At 44.6% G+C, this 26,213-nt stretch overlaps 1 protein-coding gene across 5 annotated transcripts; it reads right to left on the bottom strand.

Annotated features, from left to right (window-relative positions):
* Positions 1-4,461: 4,461 nt before the first annotated feature.
* XKRX (XK related X-linked) lies at positions 4,462-24,984 on the bottom strand. Of its 5 annotated transcripts, none has more exons than XR_016228167.1 (5): positions 24,087-24,984; positions 18,478-18,746; positions 5,827-6,249; positions 5,246-5,481; positions 4,462-4,601 (listed from the first exon to the last, which is right to left on the bottom strand). XR_016228167.1 is itself a non-coding variant. In XM_089324524.1 (5 exons), exons 1-4 carry the CDS (start codon positions 24,419-24,421, stop codon positions 5,471-5,473), a joined length of 1,038 nt encoding a protein of 345 aa, XP_089180650.1. In that variant the 5' UTR covers positions 24,422-24,984; the 3' UTR covers positions 4,462-4,601; positions 5,422-5,470. The 5 variants fall into 5 exon arrangements, 3 of the variants coding, with proteins under 3 accessions (XP_089180650.1, XP_002720425.3, XP_089180651.1); XM_089324524.1 differs by having other exon boundaries at positions 5,422-5,481; XR_011385555.2 differs by having other exon boundaries at positions 5,422-6,249.
* Between the last annotated feature and the right edge of the window lie 1,229 nt (positions 24,985-26,213).

Genomic DNA, 26,213 nt, shown 5'->3' with positions numbered 1-26,213 from the left:
TTCATACCAATAGAGACCATGTGTCAACATTTTATTTAATTCATGAAAGAGGAAATCAGTAGAATGGTAAAGTCAACTAAAAAGAGGATATGAAAAATGGTGTTTTATAAATGGACAGTAACAAAAAAATACAAAAGAATGTTAAAATAAGATTGCTAAATTAGAATCAAAGCTTGTTAAGTCCCACTGGCCAATAAGAACAAAAATCAGGGTGTCTTTTTTTCCTATTTAACTAACATACAATTTAATATACAATTTTATTTCTATAAAGGTTCATTTAAGATTATAATTCTGGAACAGAGACAGTCCTATTAAGTCAATTGTGGATACTCTCATAAATGATTATATTTTGTTTAATAATGTTAGGCTCAAGGTTTTTAAAAAATATTTTATTTTCATAGAGCAGTTTTAGGTTCACAGCAAAAGGAGGAGGAAGGTACAGAGATTTTCCATATACTGCTGCCCCCAGAGAGTAAGAGAGGGCAGTACAGGTTGACCAAAGCTTCTAGGGCAATAATAGCTAGGGTGTGCTGTGGGGTGGGGGATGGGGCTGTTATTCTCTACCATCTACTTCCCTGGCCCACTATACAACTAAGAATCAGCTTCTCAGTGGGAGAAAGAGCAATATTGGCAAGAGGGGGCAAAAGAGAATGGGCTTCAACATCATCCTGATGGGCTGTTCTGGGGTCACAGTTCAAACAAACCTGAGTGGGAACTGTTGTCTCCAACTTTCTCTCACAAGCAGAATTAGGAAGGTGTGTGTTCAGGAACACGCAGCAGCCAAAGTCGTGGAACTAAAAGGGAAATGGGCCCGTCTACAATAGTGCCCGCCAAACCCAAGAACAAACCTACAAGAGTATCTGAGCACACGTTCGGGTTTTCACAAGGACATTTTAAGACTTGACTATTCTCTAGAAGGAACTGAGCAGTGTTCCCTGATAAATAGTATTTGTGGGAAGAAATATTTGGTATGGGCCCAGCCAGGGCCCAGAAAACACTGGTGAAACCAATAACATTAAAATAATTTCACAAAGGACCTACAAAGACTTAGTTAAATAAGATTAAGAGCATAAGGTCTGGAGCCTGAGGTTTGAAGACTGAATGCTGGCTCTGACACTAGCTGTGATCTTGCACAAATCTCTTAACTTTTCAAAGTCTTAACAATCATCATCTGTAGGGACAGGCACTTGATCTAGCAGTTGCTCGGCATGCCCCCAGCTCATATTGGAGAACCTAGTTTGAGTTCCAACTCTCCTTTCCATTCCAGCTTCCTGCCAGTGCATACTCTGGAAGGCAGCAGGTGATGGCACAACTACTTGGGTTCCTGCTACCCACCTGGGAAACCTAGATTGAGCCCCCAACTCCTGGTTTTGTACTAGTTTGCCCCTGGCTGTTGTGGGCATCCGGGGAGTAAACCAGAGGAGAGGAGATCTCTCTCTCTTTCTTTCTCTCTCTCTGCCTTTCAAATAAAGAAAAAACACTTTTAAAAGAATCTAAATCTGTAAAATGGAAGATAATAACAATATTTACTTCATTAAGTGTTGTTGTGTGTCGCTCCCCCTCTTCGTGGAGGAACGACACTAAACCCTGCCTAGGCTTCATATCCGAGTCACGGCACCATTATGTCGCTCCCCCTCTTCGTGGAGGAACGACACAGGACCCTGCGCTGTTCTTTCGTCTGCTCGGCCCTCCCTGGGTTTGCTGCTGGTTCTTCCCGGGTTGGCTACCATCCCTTCCACCTCCGTGGAAGGGCGGTTCCCCCTGCCACTTTCCCCACTTCCACGGGGGAGCGGCACACCGCCGGCCGGCCGGCCAGCCGGCTGGCTCTCTCGGGGGCTGCACAGGTGTTCCTCTTAGATGTTCCCAGTGCATGGTGTCTCTCTCCTCCTTTATAGTCCTCTTCCACCAATCCCAACTCTGCTACCCACACGCCGAGTATGCTGCTCTCCTCCAATCAGGAGCAGGTCCTGCTGTTTATTGGTTGAACTGGAGGCAGCTGTGTAGAAGCTGTTTCCTCCTCTCCCAGCGCCATATTGTGGGAGAGCAGATGCATAGAATAAGTCTTAATTCGAGTAACAGTCTAGTCCGAGTTGCTCCCCACAGTTGTGAGGATTGAATGAAACAATTCATAAGAAATCCTAGTGCTGTGCCAGGCCTATAGCAAGCACTCATAAATATAAACTTTATTTATCCTAAGTGTTTTATTTAAATATTTAATATTATTTAACTCACCCACAGTGCCTCACAACTCCACACCAATAGTCTTGAAAGTATTTGTGGAGCAAATAAACATGACAACTTAATACATTTCCGTAACATGTTAGTTTGTCCATACTTAGGCTACCAAAGTTCCAGTAATCTGAAAATAGCTATCGTAACTTCGGCCTAATGCTTTTTTCCAAACTTTATGGTTTTCTGGTCTCACCTGTGCCACCTCCTCCACTCAGTAAGATTTGTTCTTACCCAGGTACCCTATGCTGCTTGGGTTAGCATTGTGGCACAGCAGGTTAAGCCACCACCTGCAACTCTGGCATTCCATATCAGAGCAAGAGTTTAAGACTTGGCTACTTTGCTTCTGATCCAGCTCTCTGCTAATGCACCATGGAAAGTAGCATAAGATGGCCTAAGTACTTGAGTGCCACATAGGAGACCCGGATAGAGTTCCTGGCTCTTGGCTTCAGGTGACTCAGCCCTGATTGTTGTAGCCATTTGGGGAATGAACCAGAGGATGTATGATCTCTCTCTCCCTCACTCTCTTTCTCTCTCCTTCTCCCTGTAACTCCGCCTTTCAAATAAATAAATCTTTTAAAAAGATGGAGAGACAGAGAGAGAGGTTTTCCATCTGCTGGTTCACTCCCCAAATGGCTGTAATCGCCCTGGGCTGGGCCAGGCCAAAGCCAGGAGCCAGGAGCCAGGAGCCAGGAGCCAGGAGCCAGGAACTTCTTCCAGGTCTCCCATGAGCGTGCAGGGGTCCAAGGACTTCAGCCATCTTCTGCTGCTTTCCCAGGCACATTAACAGGGAGCTGGATTGGAAGTAGAACAGCTGGGACTTGAACCAGCACCCGTGTGGGATATCAGCATTGCAGATGGTGGCTTAAACATGCTATGCCATAGCAAGGGCTCCAATAAATAAGTCTTTAAAAAAAATTTCAGAGGATAAAAAGAGTTTAGTCAATTGAAGAAATGCTTGCAAATATGAAGGTATTTCAAGGAATTCATAGAAAATGGAATGAAAAGTATATTTTGATGTAATATTTTTTTAAAATCCATACATAGTTTTTTATCATCTGCACTTCCATGAACTTTTTGAAGACTGCTTAGGAGAGGGCACTTGCCCTGTCCCCTCACTCCAACACCATATTTCACAATTCCTTCTCTGGTGTATCTGGAAGATTTCTGTTAAACAGGAAGGCTATCATCTTCAGGAGGTTCCAATAATTCATTTGCATAAGGTATCACCACAGTCTTTCTTCTTGGGTGAAGGAAGCAGGTTTTTCAGGTTGGAAGCTGCTCCACAGCCCTCTCCCTAAACTGCCTGCATTCCCAAGATATTAAATCACCGAGGCTGGGGAGGACTACAGAGGGAGGTGGATGCTGTGTAGTCTGCCCTGTGCATCTCTACTCTAGCTATAATTGGCCTGCCCTACTTGATGTGTCTCTCTACATTTCCATAGTACCTACCTCTTAAGTAGCTGATTCATATGCTTTTATGAACCAAATTATTGTTCCTTGCTGCTCCTTGGCTTAATTAAGGGCATGTTGACCACTGGGGAGAAATTCTTGCTTGAATTCCAAAGAGGCGATGTGTTCTTCTGTTCTAATAGATTATTTCTTTCAAGTTCACCATGAATAACACAGTCAAATGTCAGTTGTGAGGTTTATATGACAACAACCTAAGTCTCTTCTTCATTATGAGAAAATGGAATAAGGGAGTTGAGTCTGAAAAACGAAATCTCTGTTGCTTCAAAGCAAGTCACTACAGTCTCCCCCAAATTAACTATCCCATCACTTACCCCCAACAGCAGTAGTAAAAGTATAATTCTGCTTAACAGCCCCACTACTTAGAGGAAGGAGCTTCCCCCAACATCATGTCCTCACATTGAATAAGAGGGGGAAATAGCTAGATAACTTCTTAGCATGATCCCAAGAGTAAACTTGATCAGGAAATCTTAGGTCACATTGTTGACAATTACTTGAAGCACTGTCAGGGCCACAAGTGGCACACATGACTAAGAGTTCTCATTTTCCTACTCTGTGATGGACAAGCATTATTCAGGTAAATTATGGGATATTTGGTCCCACTGGGAAGTGGCCATAATATCCTGAATTTCTTGGCTACCTTGGAGGCATCCAGCTGACATTCTCATCAAAATACCCAACTGAAATAAGATGTAAACATTGTGATATATCAGAAAGGGAGACATGCATTCACCCATTGGGAGTTTAGGAATGAGAAGAGGGTTGACAAACATTTGTTCTTTATTAGAAAGTAAAATCCTATGGGCTAAACCAGTACTGATGATGACTTAATGTGATCTGGTTTCCCTCCTCTGTCCCAAATAACATGAAGGTGATGTCCCAGCCATTATTTTCTCTCTCCCCTAAAAAGAAATCAACAAAATAATCAAGCCAACACAAAGAAGTCTTCATTTCCACTCATCAGAAACATTTTCAACTGCAGTCCAGCTTCTCTGAGGTCTACATCAAGTACTGTAATGCCAGGAGCACAGCAAGGCTTGGTTGGTGGGACTCCTTATTAATGAGGCACTAAGTGGGAGATTTCACTCAGCCGTTCCACTGGACAAACTGGAGGGCTATGCAAGTCCCTGAGGGAAAAAGGAGTCATTCTGTCTTATGCCCTGAAAGAATCCTACTGTGCACTCCCACTTCAGAGCATGCTTACCAAGGGCCACTGAAAAGAGAGGTCCTTGTGGAATGACCACAACAAAATCCTAATGGAATGCTAACTCATTGGGGGAGCAACTCTTTTAATAATGGGGGCTTCTCATTAGAATGAAGACTCCAGCGACACTCACAGATGCAGGTTTTACATTAGTCAGACTGTTTCCTGGGATGTACCCACAGCCAGTAAGCCATCACATCCTCTGATCAATTATGATCAATTCAGATGGGATTCTGGGCCTTCAGCTCAGTCCAGGAAAGCTCAGTAATGCCTCAGCCAATGAGCAGGGCCAGAAAGTCAGAGAGAGCCCAAGATGCTTAGAAGTATGTTATCTGAATTGACCTGGGTAGGAGGAATGTCAATGGTATTTCTGATGCTTCCAAGTAAGTAGTGGATACCCCTGGGGTCCAAACATAGCAGTAAATCTGAAAGAAATAAAATAAAACCTCTTTGGGAGCAACCTCTTCTTCTTACAGGTTTACCAGAAAACTCTAGAAAACGTCTTGGTGGGTACTCACCCATGAGCATCATCCTTTCCTGAAATTTCACAGTTGCTCTTGGTAACTCCTAGCCCATCCCTAAAATATTCAGAAGATGGAATCAGACAATGCTTTGCCTTGCTTCAGCCTCAACAGGTGGCTCCGAGTTCTCAGCCCTGTCCTGAGACTGCCGATGGCAGCAGACACAATGGAGGTAATCTATAACATTATGGGTGAAGAGCGAGCGCAAAGGATGCAAGTACTGGAAGAAAAGGAGCATGAAGCCAATGGAAATTACATATGCGATAATGAGCTGCACGGCAAGCAAAGAATGGCAGTAATTCAGTAACACTTTCACGCCAAGGAACTTAAAAACCAAGACCATGATCACATTCTCTACCAATCTCACACTATAGTGCAGGCCCATATGACCCCAGTTCTGACCTTTGTCAACAAGATCTCTGTCTGCCAACTTCAACTGCAAGGCTGACCAGCAAGAGAAGTTGATGCCAGCATAGAGGACAGTGACTGAAATCAGCACCACCAGGGTACCAACCCGGCTGAAGTTTTTCTCAATGTTATTGGGCATCTGGGCCCCACTCCTCCAGAACTTAACCCAAGGCTCCAAGAGGATGATCAGGAAGTTGAGCACTAAGAAAGGCAAAGCCTTCAGTTTCAAAGTAGCTGAGAAGAGCACCAGGATCATGAGGCGGGATGTGATCTCCAATGTCCGCCAGATGGTGATGCAAAGGACTTCCAGTGGTCCAAGGCGAATCTTGTAGTCATCATATTTGATCTGGATAGCCAACATATTGCAGAGGGTAGCCCCATAGGTGACAGATATCAGGGAAAAGACCATTAGCACGGCTGTAAAAAAAAAAAAAAAAAAGAGGAACAGAAAAATAGGCAATCAGTTAATGTTGGTGGTGAAGACCCAGAGGTCCAGAGACACAATACGTGGAAGTAAAGAGCCCTAGTTAAGAGTGAACACACATATGGTCACAGCTATGTAAACAAATAGCATGTGCTTGAATAGGCACTGTTCCAAAGAAAACAGGCATGTGAAAAAATGCTCAACATCATTAGTCATCAGGGAAATGCAAATCAAAACCACAATTAGATATCATTTCATACCTGTTAGGATGGCCATTAGAGAAAAAAGGTAAGTAATGGGATAGGCATTTGGTGCAGCAGCTTAAGTAACCACTTAGGATGTCTGTATCACACATTGGAGTGCCTGGTTCAAGTCCTAGCCACTCCACTTCCAATCCAGCTTCCTGCTACCCATGTAGGGGACATGGATGGAGTTTCAACTTTCTGGCATTGGCCTGGCCCAGTCCTGCCTATTGCAGGCATCTGGGGAGTCAACTAATAGACAAACTATTTCTCTCTCTTTGTCTTTCAAATAAAATGAAAATAAATAATAAAAAAGAAAAAAAGTTAAGTGTTGGCAAGGATGTGGAGAAAGGGGAACCCTTATACACTGTTGGTAGGAATGTGAATTGGTAAAGCCATTATGGAAAACAGTACAGGAATTTCTTTAAAAACTAAAACAGAGCTACTGTACAATCCAGCAATCCCAAATCTGGGAAATGAAATCAGTATCTCAAAGAGCTAACTATACTCTATGTTCATTGTAGCATTATTCAAAATAGCCAAGATGTGGAAACAACCTAAGTGTCTGTTGATGGATGAATGGATAAAGGAAATGCACACACACACACACACACACACACACACAAAGGGAACATCATTTAACCATAAAATGAAAGGAAATTCTTCCAATTGTAACATGAAGGAATCTAGAAGATATTATGCTTAGTGAAATGAGCCAGAAACAGAAAAACAAATACTGCATGATCTCATTTATATGTGGAATCTAAAAAAGTAGGACTCATAGAAACAGGGTAAACCAAATGGTTTCTTGGGGCTGGGGACTAGGGCAAATAAGATTTTGGTCAAAGGGTACACATTTTGAGTTTCTGAGAAAGTTTGGAACATCTAATGTGTAGCATTGTGACTATAGTTGATAATAATGTATAATTGACATTTTCTAAGAAAGTAGATCATAAGTGTTTTCAGCACACATGCACACAAAAATGGTAACCAGGTGAGATTATGGATTAAATAGCTAAGTTATGGTAATCATTTCACAATGCATACATTTATCAAAGTGTGTTGTATACACGCTTTGGGAATCACCGAACTTCCAGAAGAGTGGCTCCAGCCCTGACCACAGTTCTTCAGATAGTTATTTCTGCCTATTCAATGCTTGCTCAGAAGCCCACCTCATCAGATAATTTTACCCTATTCTTTTATAGTTGTTCTTCTCAGGTTAGCGACTTCTTGTTAGTTCTTTTTTTAATAGATTTTATTTATTTATTTATTTGACAGGTAGAATTACAGACAGTGAGAGAGAGAAACAGAGAAAGGTCTTCTTTCCGTTGGTTCACCCACCAAATGGCTGCTATGGGCAAAACTACACCGATCCGAAGCCAGGGGCCAGGTGCTTCTTCCTGGTCTCCCATGCAGGTGCAAGAGCCCAAGCACTTGGGCCATCCTCCACTGCCTTCCTGGGCCACAGCAGAGAGCTGGCCTGGAAGAGGAGCAACCGGGACTAGAACCTGGTGCCCCAACCGGGACTAGAACCTGGCGCCTATATAGGATGCCGGCGCCGCAAGTGGAGGATTAACCAAGTGAGCCACGATGCCAGCCCCTCATGTTAGTTCTAAAACTCACTCTTCTTAAAGCTGATTTTGTATATGTATGTGACTGTAAAAGTAGCACAGTGTATTGCATCATGGAAAATTTAGAAAGTAAAGAAATGTAGAAAACAAATTCCAAAACTAGTAGATAACTCTCTCTCTCTCTGCCTCTTTCTGTCTCTTTCTCTCTGTCTCTGTCTGTCTCTGTCTCTGTCTCTCTCTCTCTCTCTCTCACACACACACACACACACACATTTTGGTTCATGGGGCTGGCGCCGTGGCGCAGTAGGTTAATCCTCCGCCTGCGGTGTCGGCATCCCATATGGGTGTTGGTTCAGTCCCAGCTACTCCACTTCCAATCCGGGTCTCTGCTGTGGCCTGGGAAAGCAGTAGAAGATGGCCCAAGTCCTTGGGCCCCTGCACTCATGTGGGAGACCTGGAAGAACCTCCTGGTTCCTGGCTTCAGATTGGCACAGCTCCGGCTGTTGCGGCCATCTGGGGAGTGAACCAGCAGATGGAAGACCCCCCACCCCTCTGCTTATGCCTCTCTGTAACTCTGCCTTCAAATAAATAGTAAAGGTTTTAACAAAAAAGAAAGAAAGAAAGAAAGAAAGAAAGAAAGAAAGAAAGAAAGAAAGAAAGAAAGAAAGAAAGAAAGAAAGAAAGAAAGAAAGAAAGAAAGAAAGAAATCTGGTCTCGGGAGACTCACAAAAAACACCTTTGCTAATAGAAGTTCCTTCTTTTTTAAATTTTTATTTATTTATTTGACAGGTAGAGCTAGACAGTGAGAGAGAGAGAGAGACAGAGAAAGGTCTTCCTTCTGTTGGTTCACCCCCCTAAGTGGCCGCCACGGCCTGAGCTATGCTGATCTGAAGCCAGGGGCCAGGTGCTTCTTCCTGGTCTCCCATGCGGGTGCAGGGCCCAAGGACCTGGGCCATCCTCCACTGCCCTCCTGGGCCACAGCAGAGAGCTGGCCTGGAAGAGGAGCAACCGGGACTGGAACCGGTGCCCATATGGGAGGATTAGCTAAGTGAGCCACGGCGCTGGCCCCTAGAAGTTCCTTCTTTAATGAATATCTTCTTCAAGGACTGAATTCTTTTTGCATGTGCTTCCAGAATGTTTAACTCCAGGGAATGGCTCAAAACATGTACTGAAAATTCCATGAAAGCAGAAGAGTCCATGTCTATTTGCTCACTGCTGTATCTCCAGAACCTAACATACTGCCCAGAACAGGATAAGTGCTCAATAAATGTTTTGCTGAATTAATCAGGAATTATGAGTTTAGAGAGACAATTTAGAATATCTGGAATTTGAAATCCTTGCTTCACAGGGCCAGCATTTTGGCATAGTGGGTAAAACCACTGCCTAAGAAGCCAGCATCCCATATGGGCACCTATTCATGTTCCAGCTGCTCCACTTGCTATTCAGCTCCCTTCTAAAGGCCTGAGAAAGCAGTAGCAGAAGATGGCCTTAGTGTTCGGGCCCCTGCCACCCATACGGGAGACCTAAAAGAAGCCTCTGGCTCCTGGCTTCAGCCTGGCCAAGTCTTGGCTGTCACAACCATTTGAGAAGTGAACTAGCAGATGGAAGATCTCTCTCTCTCTCTCTCTCTCTCTCTCTCTCTCTCTCTCTCCCTCCCTCTCTCTCTGTGAGTGTATGTGTGTATGTGTGTGTGTGTGTGTGTCTGTGCTTCTCTCTCTGTAACTCTGTCTTTCACATAAACAAATCAGATATTTAGAAAAGAAAGAAATCCTTGTTTCAGCTGTGTGGGAGCTCGCATAATCATTAAATATCAACGTGCCTCAGTTTTCCAATTAATTCAGATACTCCAGAGTTGCTTGGATTTGTCATCAACAAAATCAGTTCATGACCCCCATACTTTAGTATAGTTTGGGAATCTCCAAACTTCCAGAAGAGGGGTTTCAAAATGTACAAAGCTTCTCTCTTAACCCACGGCATCCATTGCACTCTATGCTAGAGGAGGGAGCCACAATGCTCCCCAACCCACTCTCCTCAGCCTCAACCACAGACCACACAGGTGGCCTTTCCTTTCCTTCCTTTATGTCAAAGAAAGGATACAGATGACTGGGAAAAGCTAGTGCTCTCAAGAAAAGTGGGATGCTTATCCAAAAGAAAAGGTGAAACATTCTATTCCCATAAAAACACAGAATCTAGGGAAACTTGAGCCATGCAGACGTCAATGCAATCGGCAAGAAAAATCAAGACCTCCCCGTGGAAACCATAAAGAAAGTGCAGCTCTGGATCTGCATATCTTCTTTAGCTGAAAGTAGAGTGTTGGAATCCCAAAGACTGGAATGGGAGATGCTTCCTAAATCCCTCTTGGTCCCCTCCTCAAGAGCTAAGGCTCTTTGCAGAAACGAGAACATCAGAGCATACATCTAGCCAAGTGTGATGCTTCCAATAGATGGAAAACAGTTTTCCATCTGTCTCCCTACAAATAGACTCGTGCCATAAGAGATCAAAATGCTGCTATAGTTAGAAACATGGGCTCTGGAGGCAGACTCCCTGGATTCCAGTCTAATGTTTGCCATTTACCACTTCTGAGGTCTTGGGGAATTACTTAACCTCTCGGTGCCTCTGTTTCCTCATTTGTAAAATGGGGTTGTTGTAAAGATTAGATGAGATAATTACATGTAAAGGATGAAGAGAAATGCCTGGAACGTGGTAAATGCTATCTGCCTCCTCCTTCTTCTTCCTTCTCCCTCTCTTCCTCTTCTCATCCTTCCTCCTCCTCCTCCTCCTCCTCCTCCTCTTCCGCTTCTTCTTCTTCTTCATCATCATCATCATCATCATCATCATCATGATGTCCCTATTCTCCAAAAGCGTACTCATATATTTACTTTACCTAGCACTATCTTGGTACTTAGAAAGTAGGGTCCTTTTAAAACTGATAAAACACCCAGAAATAAGCCTTACAAAGATGTGCAAGACCTATAGCAAGAACATCATACAACTCAATCTCAATGCAATGTTTTTTAGTTTGTTGTTATTGTTTTGATTTGTTTGTTTTTGTTTTCTGGTGAGGGAATTGACAAATTGATCCTGGAAATTAGTTAACTTGGAATATCAGGGTACATTTTTTACCAGATGAGAGTCATAAAAGGTCTTTGTATGAAAGGCACAAAATCTAGAAGCAATAAAGAAATATAAAATTATAGTGCTTCATAAAATATAAAATATATACATATTTATATACATATGTATATGTATATATATACATATATACATAAAATATATACATAAAAATATAGAGCTTCAGAATGCCACAAGATATTACAAAATATATTGTGCATATTAAGTATAGTGTATCATACACATATTACATGTGTACACATACACACTTAAAATACATAAGGACACACAAAATTATACAAATGTATACATATGCACTTGTCCACAGCAGAGAAAGGATTAATAGCAGAATAAGTGAATAGCTCCCACAAATTAATACAAAAAAAGCAAACCCACTAGAAAATGTGAGTAAAATATAGAAATAAGCAACACACAATGATCAAAGAGAAAATATGTTAAGCTTCTCCCATAATCAAAGAAAGTCAATTAGTTTAAAAGTCAGTTATTTTATAATTATACAAATAAACAATATTTGGTTTAAGATATGCAGAAATACATTCTTATACTGTCTGAGGGAGAAGACATTTATACAACATTTTGGGAGCGTTATTGGGCAGAAAAATAAAATTCTAAACATGCTCACCCTCTCATCCAGCAATTCTACTGCTATAAATTTATTCTATGGGGCTGGCACTGTGACGTAGCAGGTAAAGCCACTGCCTGCAGTGCCAGCATCCCATATGAGTGCGGGTTTGAGTCCCGGCTGCTCCACTTCCAATCCAGCTCTCCACTATGGCCAGGGAAAGCAGCAGAAGATGGGCCAGGTCCTTGGGACCCTGCACCCATGTGGGAGACCTGGAAGAAGCTCCTGGCTCCTGGCTTCGGATCAGTGCAGCTCCGGCCATTGCGGCCAATTGAGGAGTGAACCAGCAGATGGAGGATCTCTCTCTCTCTCTGCTTCTCTTTCTCTCTCTGTGTAACTCTTTCTTTTTTTTTTTTTTTTACTTTTTTAAAAAGATTTTATTTATTTATTAGAGAGAGAGAGTTATAGACAGAGGGAGAGACAGAAAGGTCTTCCTTCCACCAGTTCACTCCCCAAATGGCTCAACAACTGGAGCTGCAGTGATCCAAAGCCAGGAGCTTCTTCCAGGTCTCCCATGCAGGTGCAGGGGCCCAAGCACTTGGGCCATCTTCTACTGCTTTCCCAGGCCATAGCAGAGAGGTGGATTGGAAGAGGAGCAGCCAGGACTATAACTCTGACTTTCAAACAAATAAATAAATTTTTTAAAAAAATTTATTCTACAAAGTTTAATTCAAGTACTCATACAATTACAGAAATGTTCACTGTAGTATTTGTAATTAGAAAAAAACTTTTTTTGTAGAAAAAAATTAGGAACAAACTTTAATCCTACCAATAGAAATTAAGGAAATAAGAAAAAATGTTCCTCTCAATAGTTCTCAAAAGAAGAAACATAAATGGCTAACAAATATATAAAAATGCTCAAAATCACTAGAAATCAGGGAAATGAAAATCAAAACTACAATGAGATATCCTTTCACCCCTGTCAGAATGGCTAAAATCCAAAAGACGGAAAGTAACAAATGTTGATGAGGAACTGGAGAAAGGGGAACACTTATACACTATTGGTGGGAATGTAAATTAGTACAGCCACTGTGGAAAACAGAATAGAGGTTTCTTAGAAAACTCGAAACAGATTTACTATATGATACAGCAATGCCACTTCTGAGTATACACCCAAAAGATATGAACGCACAGTATCAAAGAGATGCCTGCATCGCCATGTTTATAGCAGCTCTGTTCACAATAGCCAAATTATGGAATCAACCAAGGTGTCCATCATCAGATGAATGGATAAAAAAAATGTGGTATGTATGTATAGTGGTATATATATACTGGAATATTATTGAGTTATAAAAACTAAAATTCTACCATTTGCAGCAAAATGCACACAACTGGAGGACATCATGTTGAGTGAAATAAACTGGGCACAGAAAGACAAAGACTGCATCTTTTCCCTTATATGTGGGAGATAAAATTTAAAAAAAGAAAAAAAAATTAAAAGAGAAACACCTGTATGTATCAGTATTGCTGTAAATATAGTTTTGTCAATCTTTGTTTTATATCTTTGCCAAACCAATAGTTAAGAATGTTATATTAGTATAGTTTTAATGATTTGTGATTACTTTAAAATTATGTATATGGGTAAAATGCTCATCTTTCCATTAGGTTAACTGTTTATAGCCCTTAGCTGTATGCCCATTAAATTAGGGTCTTTTTGCATTTTACTTGTTGAACTTTTTATTTGGTGGAGTTTTAAGCCCTTGACTGTAATGTAAATTTTTTTTTTTTTTACAGGCAGAGTGGACAGTGAGAGAGAGAGACAGAGAGAAAGGTCTTCCTTTGCCGTTGGTTCACCCTCCAATGGCCGCCACGGCCGGCGCACTGCAGCCGGCGCACCGCGCTGATCCGATGGCAGGAGCCAGGTGTTTCTCCTGGTCTCCCATGGGGTGCAGGGCCCAAGCACTTGGGCCATCCTCCACTGCACTCCCGGGCCATAGCAGAGAGCTGGCCTGGAAGAGGGGCAACCGGGACTAGAACCCGGTGTGCCGGCGCCGCTAGGTGGAGGATTAGCCTATTGAGCCGCAGCGCCGGCCGTAATGTGAATTTAAAAAACATTATCTCAAAAATGAAAGACAGAAAGAGAGAGAAAGAGAAGGAGAGGGAGAGAGAGGAAGGGAGGAAGGGAATATCATTATATTCTTAGAATTGTATCTATGAACTATATTAAATCTGTTAAAAACTAAAATAAATAAATAAATAAATAGAAAAAAAAGAAAGAATGGCCCTGTTCATAGAAGAGAAATTTATATTTACTTTATGTTATTTATGAACCTACTGCAAAAATTCATGGAAATGGAATTTAAAAATAAATGTGGGAGGCCAGTGCCGTGGCTCAATAGACTAATGCTCCGCCTTGCGACGCTGGCACAACAGGTTAGTCCTGGTTGGGGCGCCGGATTCTGTCCCGGTTGCCCCTCTTCCAGGCCAGCTCTCTGCTGTGGCCCGGGAGTGCAGTGGAGGATGGCCCAAGTGCTTGGGCCCTGCACCCCATGGGAGACCAGGAGAAGCACCTGGCTCTTGCCTTCAGATCGGCGTGGTGCGCTGGCTGTGGCGGCCATTGGAGAGTGAACCAACGGCAAAGGAAGACCTTTCTCGCTCTCTCTCTCACTGTCCACTCTGCCTGTCCAAAAAAAAAAAAAAAAAAATGTAGGGGCCAGTGCCGTGGCGTAGCGGGTAAATGCAGCCTGCAGTGCTGGCATCCCATATGGACGCAGGTTTGAGTCCTGGCTGCTCCGTTTCCAATCCAGCTCTCTGCTGTGGCCTGGGAAAGCAGTAGAAGATGGCCCAAGTCCTTGGGCCCCTGCACCCATGTGGGAGACCTGGAAGAAGCTCCTGTCTCCTGGCTTCAGATCTGCATAGCTCCAGCCATTGCGGCCATCTGGAGAGTGAACCAGTGGATGGAAGACCTCTCTCTCTCTCTCTGCCTCTCTGTAACTCTGCCCTTCAAATAAATAAATAAATCTTTAAAATAAAATAAAATAAATTTGATGCAAAAACATTTTAAATCCATGCATACAAAGGTCTTCAAAAAGTTCATGGAAAGTGCATATTATGAAAAATTGTAATTCAAAACTTTTTTGCACTGATATAATCCCTCATTTATTTATTTTAAAAGATTTATTTATTTGAAAGGCTGAGTGACAGAGAGAAAGAGACAGAGAGATCTCCCATCTGCTGGTTCATTCTTCACAGAGCTACAACAGCCAGGGCTGGGTCAGGCTGGTGCCAGGAGTCTGGAGCTTCATCCAAGCCTTGAATGTAGGTGCAGGGCTCCAAGAACTTGGGGGCATCTTCCACTTCTTTCCAGGCACATTAGCAGAGAGCTGGATCAGAAGTGAAGCAGCCAGGACTTGAACCCGTGCTCATATGGAGTTGCAAGTTGTGCTTTAACCTGCTGTGCCACAATGCCAGCCACTAAGATAATCTTTTAATTGCATTTTCCACTGATGTTTTGAAGTATCCTTGTCTGAATATAGAAATAACTGTTGGAAAAAGATATATTGGCATAATTTTGAAAAAGACATGCTGCTGAACTGAATGTTTCATACAGTTCCTTTTTGGGCAAAAATATATACATATACACGAGGGTACTTCAAACGGTGCACAGAAAAAAAGGAACTAAAAGATCGGTTTGTTTTGAAACAAAAGTTTTTTGAAATCCGTGCATAACTTTTTTATAATATACATTTTCTATGAACATTCTGAAGTACACTCACACAAGCACTGTTTATGTGTTTATATTTACATGGTACAAAAGTCTCAAAAGAATGATAGTGAGTAATTAACATAGATTATCCCTGGGGAGTAAGATGATAGTTCTTACTTTATCTTTCTTCTGTGTGGTTTTCAACTTTTACCATACCCTTTTCTGGTTTTTATAATTAAAAAATAAAGACCAAAATACTAATACGTGATTATGGTCAAAATTCTAACCATATAGAAGGATTAAAGTAAGAAGCAGGGGCCAATGCTGCGGTGTAGTGAGTAAAGCTGCTGCCTGCGGTGCTGGCGTCCCATGTGGGCACCAGTTCGAATCCAGGCTGCTGCACTTCCAATCCAGTTCTCTGCTGTGGCCTGGGAATGCTGTAGATGATGGTCCGAGTGCTTGGGTCCCTGCACCCACATGGGAGACCCAGAAAATCTCCTGGCTCCTGGCTTTAGATCGGCTCAGCTCCAGCTGTTGCAGCCCTCTGGGGAGTGAACCAGCAAATGGAAGACACCTTTCTCTCTCTCTCTCTCTCTCTCTCTCTCTCTCTCTCTCCCCCCCGCCCCCGCCTCCGCCTCTCTGTAACTCTGCATTTCAAATAAATAAAAAATAATAATAAAGTAAAAAGCAAAAACTTGCTCGTTTCCACACCTCCTAGGTAATTTCTTGAGTAGCTTTCTGGGGATTTTCTTTGCAAATCACCTGTGGATCAATCAGTTTGTATATGTATTACTTTTTTTTAAAATTTTTTGACAGGCAGAGTAGACAGTGAGAGAGGGAGAGAAAGGTCTTCCTTTGCCGTTGGTTCACTCTCCAATGGCTGCCGCGGCCGGCGCACCGCACTGATCTGATGGCAGGAGCCAGGTACTTCTCCTGGTCTCCTATGGGGTGCAGGGCCCAAGTACTTGGGCCATCCTCCACTGCACTCCCTGGCCACAGCAGAGAGCTGGCCTGGAAGAGGAGCAACCGGGACAGAATCCGGCGCCCTGACCGGGACTAGAACCCCGTGTGCCGGCGCCGCTAGGTGGAGGATTAGCTTAGTGAGCCGTGGCGCTGGCCTGTATATGTATTACTTTTGTAATGTCTACATACAACTATTTTAATTAGATGATCTGGTGCCTTTCAAAGTTGTCAGGAGGAAAAGCATCATCATTTCTCGAGAATTTTCTCATCAAACTGTCATCAATTCTGCACAGTGGAAACATTCAAGACAAACAGAACTTCATGAAAATTCTTAGAGGAGCAAAAGAAGGCACATTTCCACCTTGCATTTATTTGTGACTTTGCCCAACAGGGTCAGCGCCTACTGATAAGAAATGGTCCAGAGCTGTACCCACATCTGTACCAGCCTCTGCCCTAGCAGGCTGCTAAAACACGTTAACAGCACTTTATCTCGGCTTTGAAAACACTGACTCACTTACTCATCTCAGGATCCCTCTTTTACAAGTAGGAAATTACCGCAGTCACTACTTTGTAACTTCCTCCAAAGATCCCAGCAAAGATCAGAACTTGGACCAGCCATGACTCCCCTCCGTAGTCATCCCACACCCCTTTTCTTTCTCTTCCCTGGCATTGGGTGAATTGATTAACTCAGGGCTTCCCAAATGTGGTGGCTCAGAACCAAGCAGGCTACTTTGGAGAAATACAGATTCCAGGCCTCCCCCCATTCCAGGACTGATTCAGACCTCGGGAGGAAGTATAATTTTATAAAGAAGCTTGCCACGTGATTCGGCTGATTAGTAATATATGGGAACCTGGTATTTAAAGACAGCCATCCCTAGACAAACAAAACCAAACAACTAACAGCATACTTTAAACACTTTGGCCAAGGGAAAATATCCTACTGCCTGCATGTATTATTAGCTTCCTCTGCACCCAGAGAGTTTGTCTATGGCAGTTTTAGTCTAAGCAGTTTACCCCAGTTTAAGAAATGTGGCAGCCCCGGCCGGCGCCGCAGCTCACTAGGCTAATCCTCCGCCTAGCGGCGCCGGCACACCGGGTTCTAGTCCCAGTCTGGGCGCCAGATTCTGTCCCGGTTGCCCCTCTTCCAGGCCAGCCCTCTGCTGTGGCCAGGGAGTGCAGTGGAGGATGGCCCAGGTGCTTGGGCCCTGCACCCCATGGGAGACCAGGAAAAGCACCTGGCTCCTGGCTCCTGCCATCGGATCAGCGCGGTGTGCCGGCGGGAGTGCGCCAGCCGCAGCGGCCATTGGAGGGTGAACCAACGGAAAAGGAAGACCTTTCTCTCTGTCTCTCTCTCTCACTGTCCACTCTGCCTGTCAAAAAAAAAAAATGTGGCAGCCCCGAGATGTCTGACTCCCCAAGTTCTTTGACTATGAGTGCTGCCGAACAGCACTTTTTTTTCCTAGACTTTTAATTATTTGAGAGGCAGAGCCACAGAGAGAGAGAGAGAGAGAGGGAGAAAAAGAGAGAGAGGTCTTCCCTCAACTGATTCACCTCCCAAATGGCCGCAAGGGCCAGAGCTGGGCCTATCCAAAGCCAGGAGCCAGGAGCCTCCTCCGGGTCTCCCACACAGGTGCAGGGGCCCAAGGACTTGGGCCATCCTCCACCACTTTCCCAGGCCATAGCAGAGAGCTAGATCGGAAGAGGAACAGCTGGACTAGAACCAGTGCCCATATGGGATGCCAGTGCCGCAGGCAGAGGATTAACCAACCTACTACTGTGCACAGCGCCGGTCCCTCAACAGCACTTTTGATGACAATAGAGACGTTCTATGTATGTGCCATCCAGCACAGGATTCACTAGTCACATGTGCCAACCCAGCTCTTGACATGTGGCTAATATTACTAAGGAAGTTTTGGTTTTATGTGATTTTAATTTAAATAGCCACATGAAGCTAGTGGCTAGTCTATTGGACAGCTTGGATCTAGACTTCTAAGCCCATTGACTTAAGTGGAGCACCCCTCCCCCATTCTCCTGACCCCACTCACCTCTACCCAGGGGGACCTCTGCAGAGATCAGGGTCACATAGAGCTGATAGGTCAGCTGGGGCACTGAGCCCAGGAAGGCTTGGATCTGCGACATACGTTTGTAGGCATTGCGGTGCATAGCCAGGGTCCGGATGGAGTGGCCCACCTCCCATTCTATCAGCACCTCCTGGCCATCTATTAGCATCTTCTTTCGGGTGAGGCTGACATAGGGCTCCTCCTGCCCCTCCTTCTTGCACAGTGTGAGGTATTTAATCATGGCCTCCGAACATCTGCAGAAGCAAAGCATTATGGGAACTTCACGAAAGCTGTCTTGGGAAGGGAGGTTGTAAGAGGGGAAAAATAACTTGGGGAGGTTGTGCTTCTTTTCGCCACTCTCTTCTGTTCTGCTCATTCCTCATGAGTCAGAGGGCTGGCCGTGCCTTCTACAAGTTACTTGAGCCTAAATCCTTTTTTGCTCAGTCACTGATGGACCTGTGAACACCATTTCAGAAGTACTTCTTGGAGGACATAAGGAACTGTTTTGTCTCCTTAAGAAGAGGCTTAGGGCAGAAAATGCCTCCAACACAAAGGTACATACTGGATAGGGAGTCAATGAAGAAGCTTCCCCAGAGCCTTTGTTTTCATAATACCTCAAATTTCTGAAGGAAAGCATCCCTTATCCGGAGCGTGTAGCTCCACAGTTGAAGTCTGGAGGTTCTTTTTTTTTTTTTTTTTTTTTTTTTTTTCAAAAAAACATTGCCTCTTTCTGTGTCTCTTGACTTACTTGCAGACAATAGCCTTTGGAACTTGACTTTTTTACAAGGAGAAAAACATCCTCTTGAGAGCCTAGCAGCCTTAAAGTAGTGATAAGACCACACTTCCTGCTGTACCTCTCCCAGCTCCCCCGTGTTAATCAGAAGACTCCAGCAGCTCTGATGTGGTGAATAGATGAGAAGCACCTGGAACATCTTGTTTTGGAACACTTCCCCCACTCACCCTAAAATGAATGGGAAATGTGAACCGCCTCTTACAAGTAAGAATAGTCAGATTTGCGGTGGAAATCAAGACATCCTCCCCAGTCGACTCAGAACAGGGGTTGTGTTTATCTTGCTTATGGCCCTGATCACATAGTGGGAATTCAACCAACATTTGCTGGGTAAATGAAAGACCAAGGCAGGAAGAAAATAATGCAGGGTAAGAAACAGTGGGAGGCGGGATCATAACAGCAGTGTAATCTAACAGAACATTAGGTCAAACACAAGCTCCTCAGAGACTTTTGTGCGCTCCAGGCTTTGGCTCCCAAGAGAAAGGTGTGAAACATGTGCTGCTACGCTCCGCCAGATCCCCTGAGACAGCTCCCGCATCACCACTGCAAAGCGTGCAGCATGGAACTCGCTTTCTAGAGACAAACTCTAATACCTGGGAGAGGAAAAGATGGAAGGAAAGAAGAGAGAAGACAAAAAACGCCATTTCTTTCTGTTTATGGAAAAACGCACAACCTCATTTTCAACAAAAGATTTTAGATTTTTTTAAAGATTTATTTATTTGAAAGGTAGAGTGACAGAGAAAGACAGCAATACACACACACACATATATAAATAGAGATGATAGGCATAAAAATATAGATGAGACAGAGAAAGAGATATCTTCTTTTATTTTTCATTTTTAAAATTTTTAAAAAAAATTTCATTTATTTGAGAGGCAGAGTTATAGAAAGAGAGAGAGAGAGACAGAGAGAAAGGTCTTCCATCTGCTGGACTACTTCCCAAATGGCCAGAACTGGGTCGATCTGAAGCCAGGAGCCAGGAGCTTCTTCCGGGTCTCCCATGTGTGTGCAGGGGCCTAAGGACTTGGGCCATCCTCTACTGTTTGCCTAAGCACATTAGCAGAGAGCTGGATCGGAAGAGGAGCAGCCGGGACATGAACCGGCGCCCATATGGGATGCTGGTGCTATAGGTGGGGGCTTAGTCTGCTACACCACGGCACCAGACCCATGAAAGTGATATCGTCTATATGCTGGTTCATTCCCCTAAATGACCACAATGGTTGGGGCAGGGCCAAACTGAAGCCAGGAGCTAAAATTCCATCTGGATCTCCCACGTAGTTGTCAGGGGCCCAGGTACTGGGGCCACCTTCTGCTACCTTCCCAGGCGCATTAGCAAGGAGCTAAATTGGAAGAGGAGCAATTGGGACTCAAATTGGAGCTCACATGGGATGCTGGTATTGCAGGTGGCAGCTTAACCCGCTGTGACATGCCAGCCCCAAGATTTTAGATTATAACCTAAGCCCAAAAATGCCATTGCCATATAAAATACTGATGGAGGTGGTGGCATAAAATGTTCTGTTTATGCTTCTATTTGTAAGGCTATTTACTGGTTCAAGTAATGGTATTTACTTTGCTTATAGGCTTCAGTAAATTAGAGTATATTTGCACTTCCAGAAGTGTGCTTGCATTTTATGGAAGGGAGCCAAGCCCTACAAACATGTTCCTATGCCTGCTAGTAGTGATCATGCTCCTACCTACCTAAAGAGTAACTGGGGCTGGTGCTGTGGCGCAGTAGGTTAATCCTCCGCCTGTGGTGCTGGCATCCCATATAGGTGCTGGTTCTAGTCCCAGCTGCTCCTCTTCCCATCCAGCTCTCTGCTATGACCTCAGAAAGCAGTAGAGGATGGCCCAAGTCCTTGGGCCCCTGCACCTGCGTGGGAGACCCGGAAGAAGCTCCTGGCTCCTGGCTTCAGATCGGCCCAGCTCTGGCCATTGTGGCCATTTGGGGAGTGAACCAGCGGAAGGAAGACCTCTCTCTCTGTCTCTCCCTCTCACTGTCTGTAACTCTACCTTTCAAATAAATAAATAAATCTTTAAAAAAAAGAAAAGAGTAACTGACCAGGTTGGCACTGTGGTGTAGCAAGTAAAGCCACCATCTGCAGTGCCAGCATCCCATAGAGGCATTGGTTCGAGTCCCAGTTGCTCCATTTCCAATTCAGCTATCTGCTATGGTCTAGGAAAGCAATGGAAGATGGCCCAAGTCCTTGGGCCCCTGCACCCACGTGGGAGTCCCGGAAGAAGCTCCTGGCTCCTGGCTTCGGATCAGCCCAGCTCCAGCAACTGCAGCCATTTGGGGAGTGAACAAGTGGGTGGAAGACTCCACCCCAACCTCTCTCTCTCTCTCTCTCTTTTATTCATTCTCTCTCTGCCTCTGCTTCTCTGTAACTCTCCCTTTTAAATAAATAAGTAAATTTAAGAAAAAAAAATTAGCCTTGAAAATAAGTGTATCAAGGGTATAATTTATAATTTTTAAATTATTTTTTCTCTATTAGACGTTTAGTTGACTGATGGTATAAATGCTTTCCAATCATTTCTGTGGAAGCTAAACAACAGAAATGAAAAACACTACTCAACACTCCATACAGAGTGGTACAAACCAAAGACAGCCTGGGAAAAGTAGACATCGGTAGTCCAAACCCAGGACTGGGTACTTGCTGAGTTTCATCTTGAAAGTTTTTGACCTGTTAACTCAATACAGTGTATTCAAAAAGGGAGAAATTTGTCTCCTTGCTTTTCCAGCAACATCTTTCCATTTTTTTGGTTCCGAGTTCAAGATGAGGTCTTACTTTGACAGCTTAATGTCAAAGATTTAGAACTGGAAATGACCTTTAGCTCACCCAGTCCAAAGATTGCATAGACTGAGTCACAGCTGAATAACACATATGGTTTTGGCCCATATTATGGTTTTTTTGTTTTGTTTTTAAAGTCAGTTGCTAAAATTTAAAATCATGTTATTTTATATAAAAGGAAAATCCGGTCTTGAGAGCTTCTCTTGAAAAGTTGGGGGATCTGGCAACAGTGTGTGTGAATTCCAACACAGAAACAATGGGCTGGGACTATGAGCAGCTGCCTCCTTTAAATAGGTCACTATTCCCCATCATTCCTCTAACATTGAGATTTTGTTGTCATTTGTCAACACACATGAGGCGACTTTTTCTCCTACTTGGCCTACTTCAGTCATTTGTGATACCTGCCTGGCCTCTGCAAGCAACTGGCTTTGAGATTCACGATCTAGCCCAATGCACTTATTTTACGAAGAAGGGAACTGAGGCCCAAGGCATCTTCAGGGATTTCACCAAGGCCACACAACTAGTCCATGAGAGAGGGAGGACTAGATTGCAGGTCTCCTGAATTCCGGGCCACTGCTTCTGTTGATATCCTGGATTTTCTCTGATGGAGCCTAATCAATTCCTCCCTGTTTTAAAATATAATGATTATTACAACTTGGGGCCAGTGTTGTGGTGCAGTGGGTTAAGCCTCTGCCTGTGACGCTAGCATCCCATATGAGCGCTGGCCACTCCACTTCCCATCCTGCTAACATGCCTGGGAAAGCAGCAGCAGACTATCCAAGTACTGGGGCCCCTGCCACCCTTCTAGGATGGAGTTCCAGGTTTCAGGCTTTGGCCCAGCCTCAGCCATTACAGCCATTTGGGGAGTGAACCAACAGATGGAAGATCTCTCTCTCTATCTCTCTCCCTCCCTCCCTCCCTCTCCCCTTTCTCTGTAACTCCACCTTTCAAATAAATAAATAAAATCTTTTTTAAAAATAAGTAAATCTTTTTAAAAATTTTATAGCTTTACTAAAGTGTGAGTGACAAAAGTATACGTACCTGTACAGATAAACAACTTCCTAAGAGGGGGAGGAGCTCCATCCTTAATCAGTTTCACAGCCAGTTGTTAGTTCTCTCACGATGAGCTAGCTTCCCATTGCAATTACAACATCAGCACTCTGACCCACATTCCTCAGCTGACTGCAGGTGGTTGCCTCTCTTGCAATCATGACACACTTGGTCCATCCCTCCCTCCTGAGCTCATAAGTTTTGCAATGTGTCTCTACCTTGAAAATCTCATAGTGTCTAGGTCAGACTACTGACACAGATGTCTGTCTCCTTAGGGTTACACACATTCTCATTCCTTCAAGGCAATCTGCAGGGAAATATTTGATACAAGTACATTGTGTTGCTACAGCCAGATGGAGCGGACTACTTTCCCCCTTCCAACCACGTACCTTTACTGCAAAAATATATCAAGAGATAAACGGATAGAGAAAAATAACGACATTGGGTTGGCGTGCCAGATTACCACAGATGTCTTAAAATATTTCCCAGATGTCAAATAACACTGGAAAATTTGGAAGTGGCAGCAGCACTAGCCCAAGCAGCTCCGAATAAGGCAACTGGATGTGAAATGGGATGGAGTAGAGCAGAGAGGAAGCTCTCAGGTAAAAGGCAGAGTCAAAGTTACTCTGCAGCTATGGCCTGTGTGACAGCATCTAAGAGTTCCATACCGGTTGTCACCGTCCCAACCCAGAGAGCAAACATTACCTAATGAAGTCTTATTGAAGCTATCACTCCCGGTTTTGGAACACAAGAACATGCCACATGTTCATCATGGTGACACTTAAGATTTCAGTTAAGTCTTTTTTTTTAATGGTAGTCAGGGAAGCCAAGAGTGGGAAGGAAGGAATGGACAAATCAATTAGATTAGAAGCACAGTATCAGTCTTGCAAAGAATATTTTCGCCTTTCTCTGGCCGAGTCTGGGGTGGGGAAGGTTGTGGGGGGGGATTATAAAAAGTTGCTCACCTGATAACAGGTCCCAAGAGGATTAGATGCATGAATAATGAGAATGGTCTATCTTTGGCCAGATCTCTGTGCACAAAAATGAGGGTCAGCTGGACCATAATAGATGAAAACATGAAGAAGGAAAGGGTGTATGTCATCCAGAAGGTTTCATTACTCTTCCGATAGGTTCTAACCATGTACAAGGCAGATGCAGCCTCCCCACAGTACAAAAAGGTGGAGAAGAGGATACCGAAGGGAAAGGTAAAGCGGGGGCTGGCCCCACGGATGACATCTTCCTCCAGGGATGAAACCCGGTCCACATTGGGCTCCTCGGGAATTTCATAAACTCTGTCCATTGTCGCGGTTCGGAGTGTTGAGATCTGGCGCTCACAGCACCCACACACCCATCCCCAAGAGAAGCCTGTAGCCACTATGGTCAAGCCTCAGTGAGCAGGGCTCTGTGAAGTCCAGTCCAGAACGGAGATCCACTAGTTAGAGCAGAAGATCCCTCTCTTCTGGACTCCTGTTCCACTCGGAGTCTGGGATGCAGAGCCCAGGAGTACCACTTTGAAGTTGACTCTTGACTGGCTCAAGAGTCCAATCATCAACATACGTGCTGTGAAACTGGAACAAGGAAAAAGCAAGCATCCCAGCGCCCAGTCCGGATCCCAATTCTAGGTGCCTGAAGAGCCATGGGAACAGCTGTTTCAGTTGCGACTCCTTTAGCAGTCCCCCAGGCAGGGGACAGCCACCTGTAGGGGCACCGGCCCCTCAGCAGCTTCTCACAGTGTCAAGTCAGCGGAGAACCAAGTCGGAGTAGGAGAGCAGGTGCAGTCAGAGCGTTCCTTCGGAGAGAGATTACTTCAGCGGCCAGGTCCTCTAACTATATGCTAGGTTGTGGCTACTAGCTCGCCGGCGTGAGTCGAGGGTTCTCAGGCTGGCTCCGCGGTTCCCCAAGCCCCGCCCCCAAGACTGGCTGGGGGCTGGAGCTAAGCCACAACCCAGTCGCCTAGCGCAGTCTCCAAGGACCGCAGCGGAACGCGCGCGCGCTCCTCGATCCAGAAAAGGCTGGAGGGGCTGCACCACTGAGAAACTTCGCTAGTGAGAGGAACAACGCGTGGGATGCCAACGCAGCCAGAGCAGATGTCACCAAACTCTTGGGCGCCGTCCACTGCCGGGGTTTCGCCTGGCCCACGGTTCCAGCCGCGACAGGTCGGCGGCTTCAGGAACTAAGGGCGGGCGAGCTGGGAGGGACAGCTGGGGCCGAACAAAACCAGACAGGCTCAGGGTGGCCAATCGAGGGATGCTCCTTATGGAGAGGCGCTACAACAAGGGGCCTGGGTCACTCTTCAGAAGCACTTCTCTCCACGACCCTCAGATCTGGGAGGGAGCCACAGCTCTCCTCTTCCCCAAGAGCTCCTTTCCCAGGCACCCACTTCTACCCCGCCCTCCCTAACTAGCTAAGTGGCTCACTCCCACACTCGCTCGACGCACGCGGTTAGGCAGGTGTGTCTACCTTGGCCGCAGGGTTGCACCTCCCTAGGTCCTACTGCCCTCCAGATAATAACACTGGGGGCTGAGGGGAGGGAGGCGGTGCTGGGAGGCAGTTGGACTAGAGTGTCCTTTCCAGGCAAGATTGTATGCAGCAAAAGGAAGATAAAACAGGCTGGAGGTCAAGACTCGAGGTCAACCTGCAGTCATTGAAAGCTTATAGTATATGCCTTGATTTCTCCATTTGCAAAATGAAGTCACGATCGAAGCTTTACAATGAACTTTCAGATCTTGGGTTGAAAGGTTCTGAAGTGGCAAATTTGAAATAGATTGGCAAGGAGCCAGGAGAGCTGTGAGTAGAAGCTGAGAGGGGTGTCTTAGAGAGCTCTGAAATTGCCTGGATTCTCAAGAACAATCCTCCCCCACCTCACTGCGCTTTTGTTTTCATGCCTTCATTTGCATAATTCTAAACCCCACAGAAAAAGAGAAAACATCTGCCTCCTGGTAATAATATCAACGTAGCAGAGCCGGTGCCAATCTCCTTTTGCTACAAGAATTCAGTAAGAAGAATCTACGGGAGGCGTGGCCAAAGTCAGCTACGGGAGTGATGACTTCGAGAGATAGGCTGAGTCTTGTCATTATGTTGTTTTTCTAAGG

This window comes from Oryctolagus cuniculus, chromosome X (assembly GCF_051225735.1).
Source record: "Oryctolagus cuniculus isolate XC-2025 breed Fujian yellow rabbit chromosome X, ASM5122573v1, whole genome shotgun sequence".
NCBI lineage: Eukaryota > Metazoa > Chordata > Mammalia > Lagomorpha > Leporidae > Oryctolagus > Oryctolagus cuniculus.
This window is presented reverse-complemented; position numbering and strand designations above follow the sequence as displayed.

Bases quoted from the DNA above. Each gene is read 5' to 3' on its own strand.
- XKRX (XM_002720379.6), bottom strand. From the start codon at position 24,421: ATGGACAGAGTTTATGAAATTCCCGAGGAGCCCAATGTGGACCGGGTT. The intron at 18,747-24,086 runs GTGAGCAACTTT...TTGCTTCTGCAG, and splicing joins CTCTTGGGACCTGTTATCAG to ATGTTCGGAGGCCATGATTA. The intron at 6,250-18,477 runs GTGAGTGGGGTC...TTTTTTTTACAG, and splicing joins AGAGGTCCCCCTGGGTAGAG to CCGTGCTAATGGTCTTTTCC.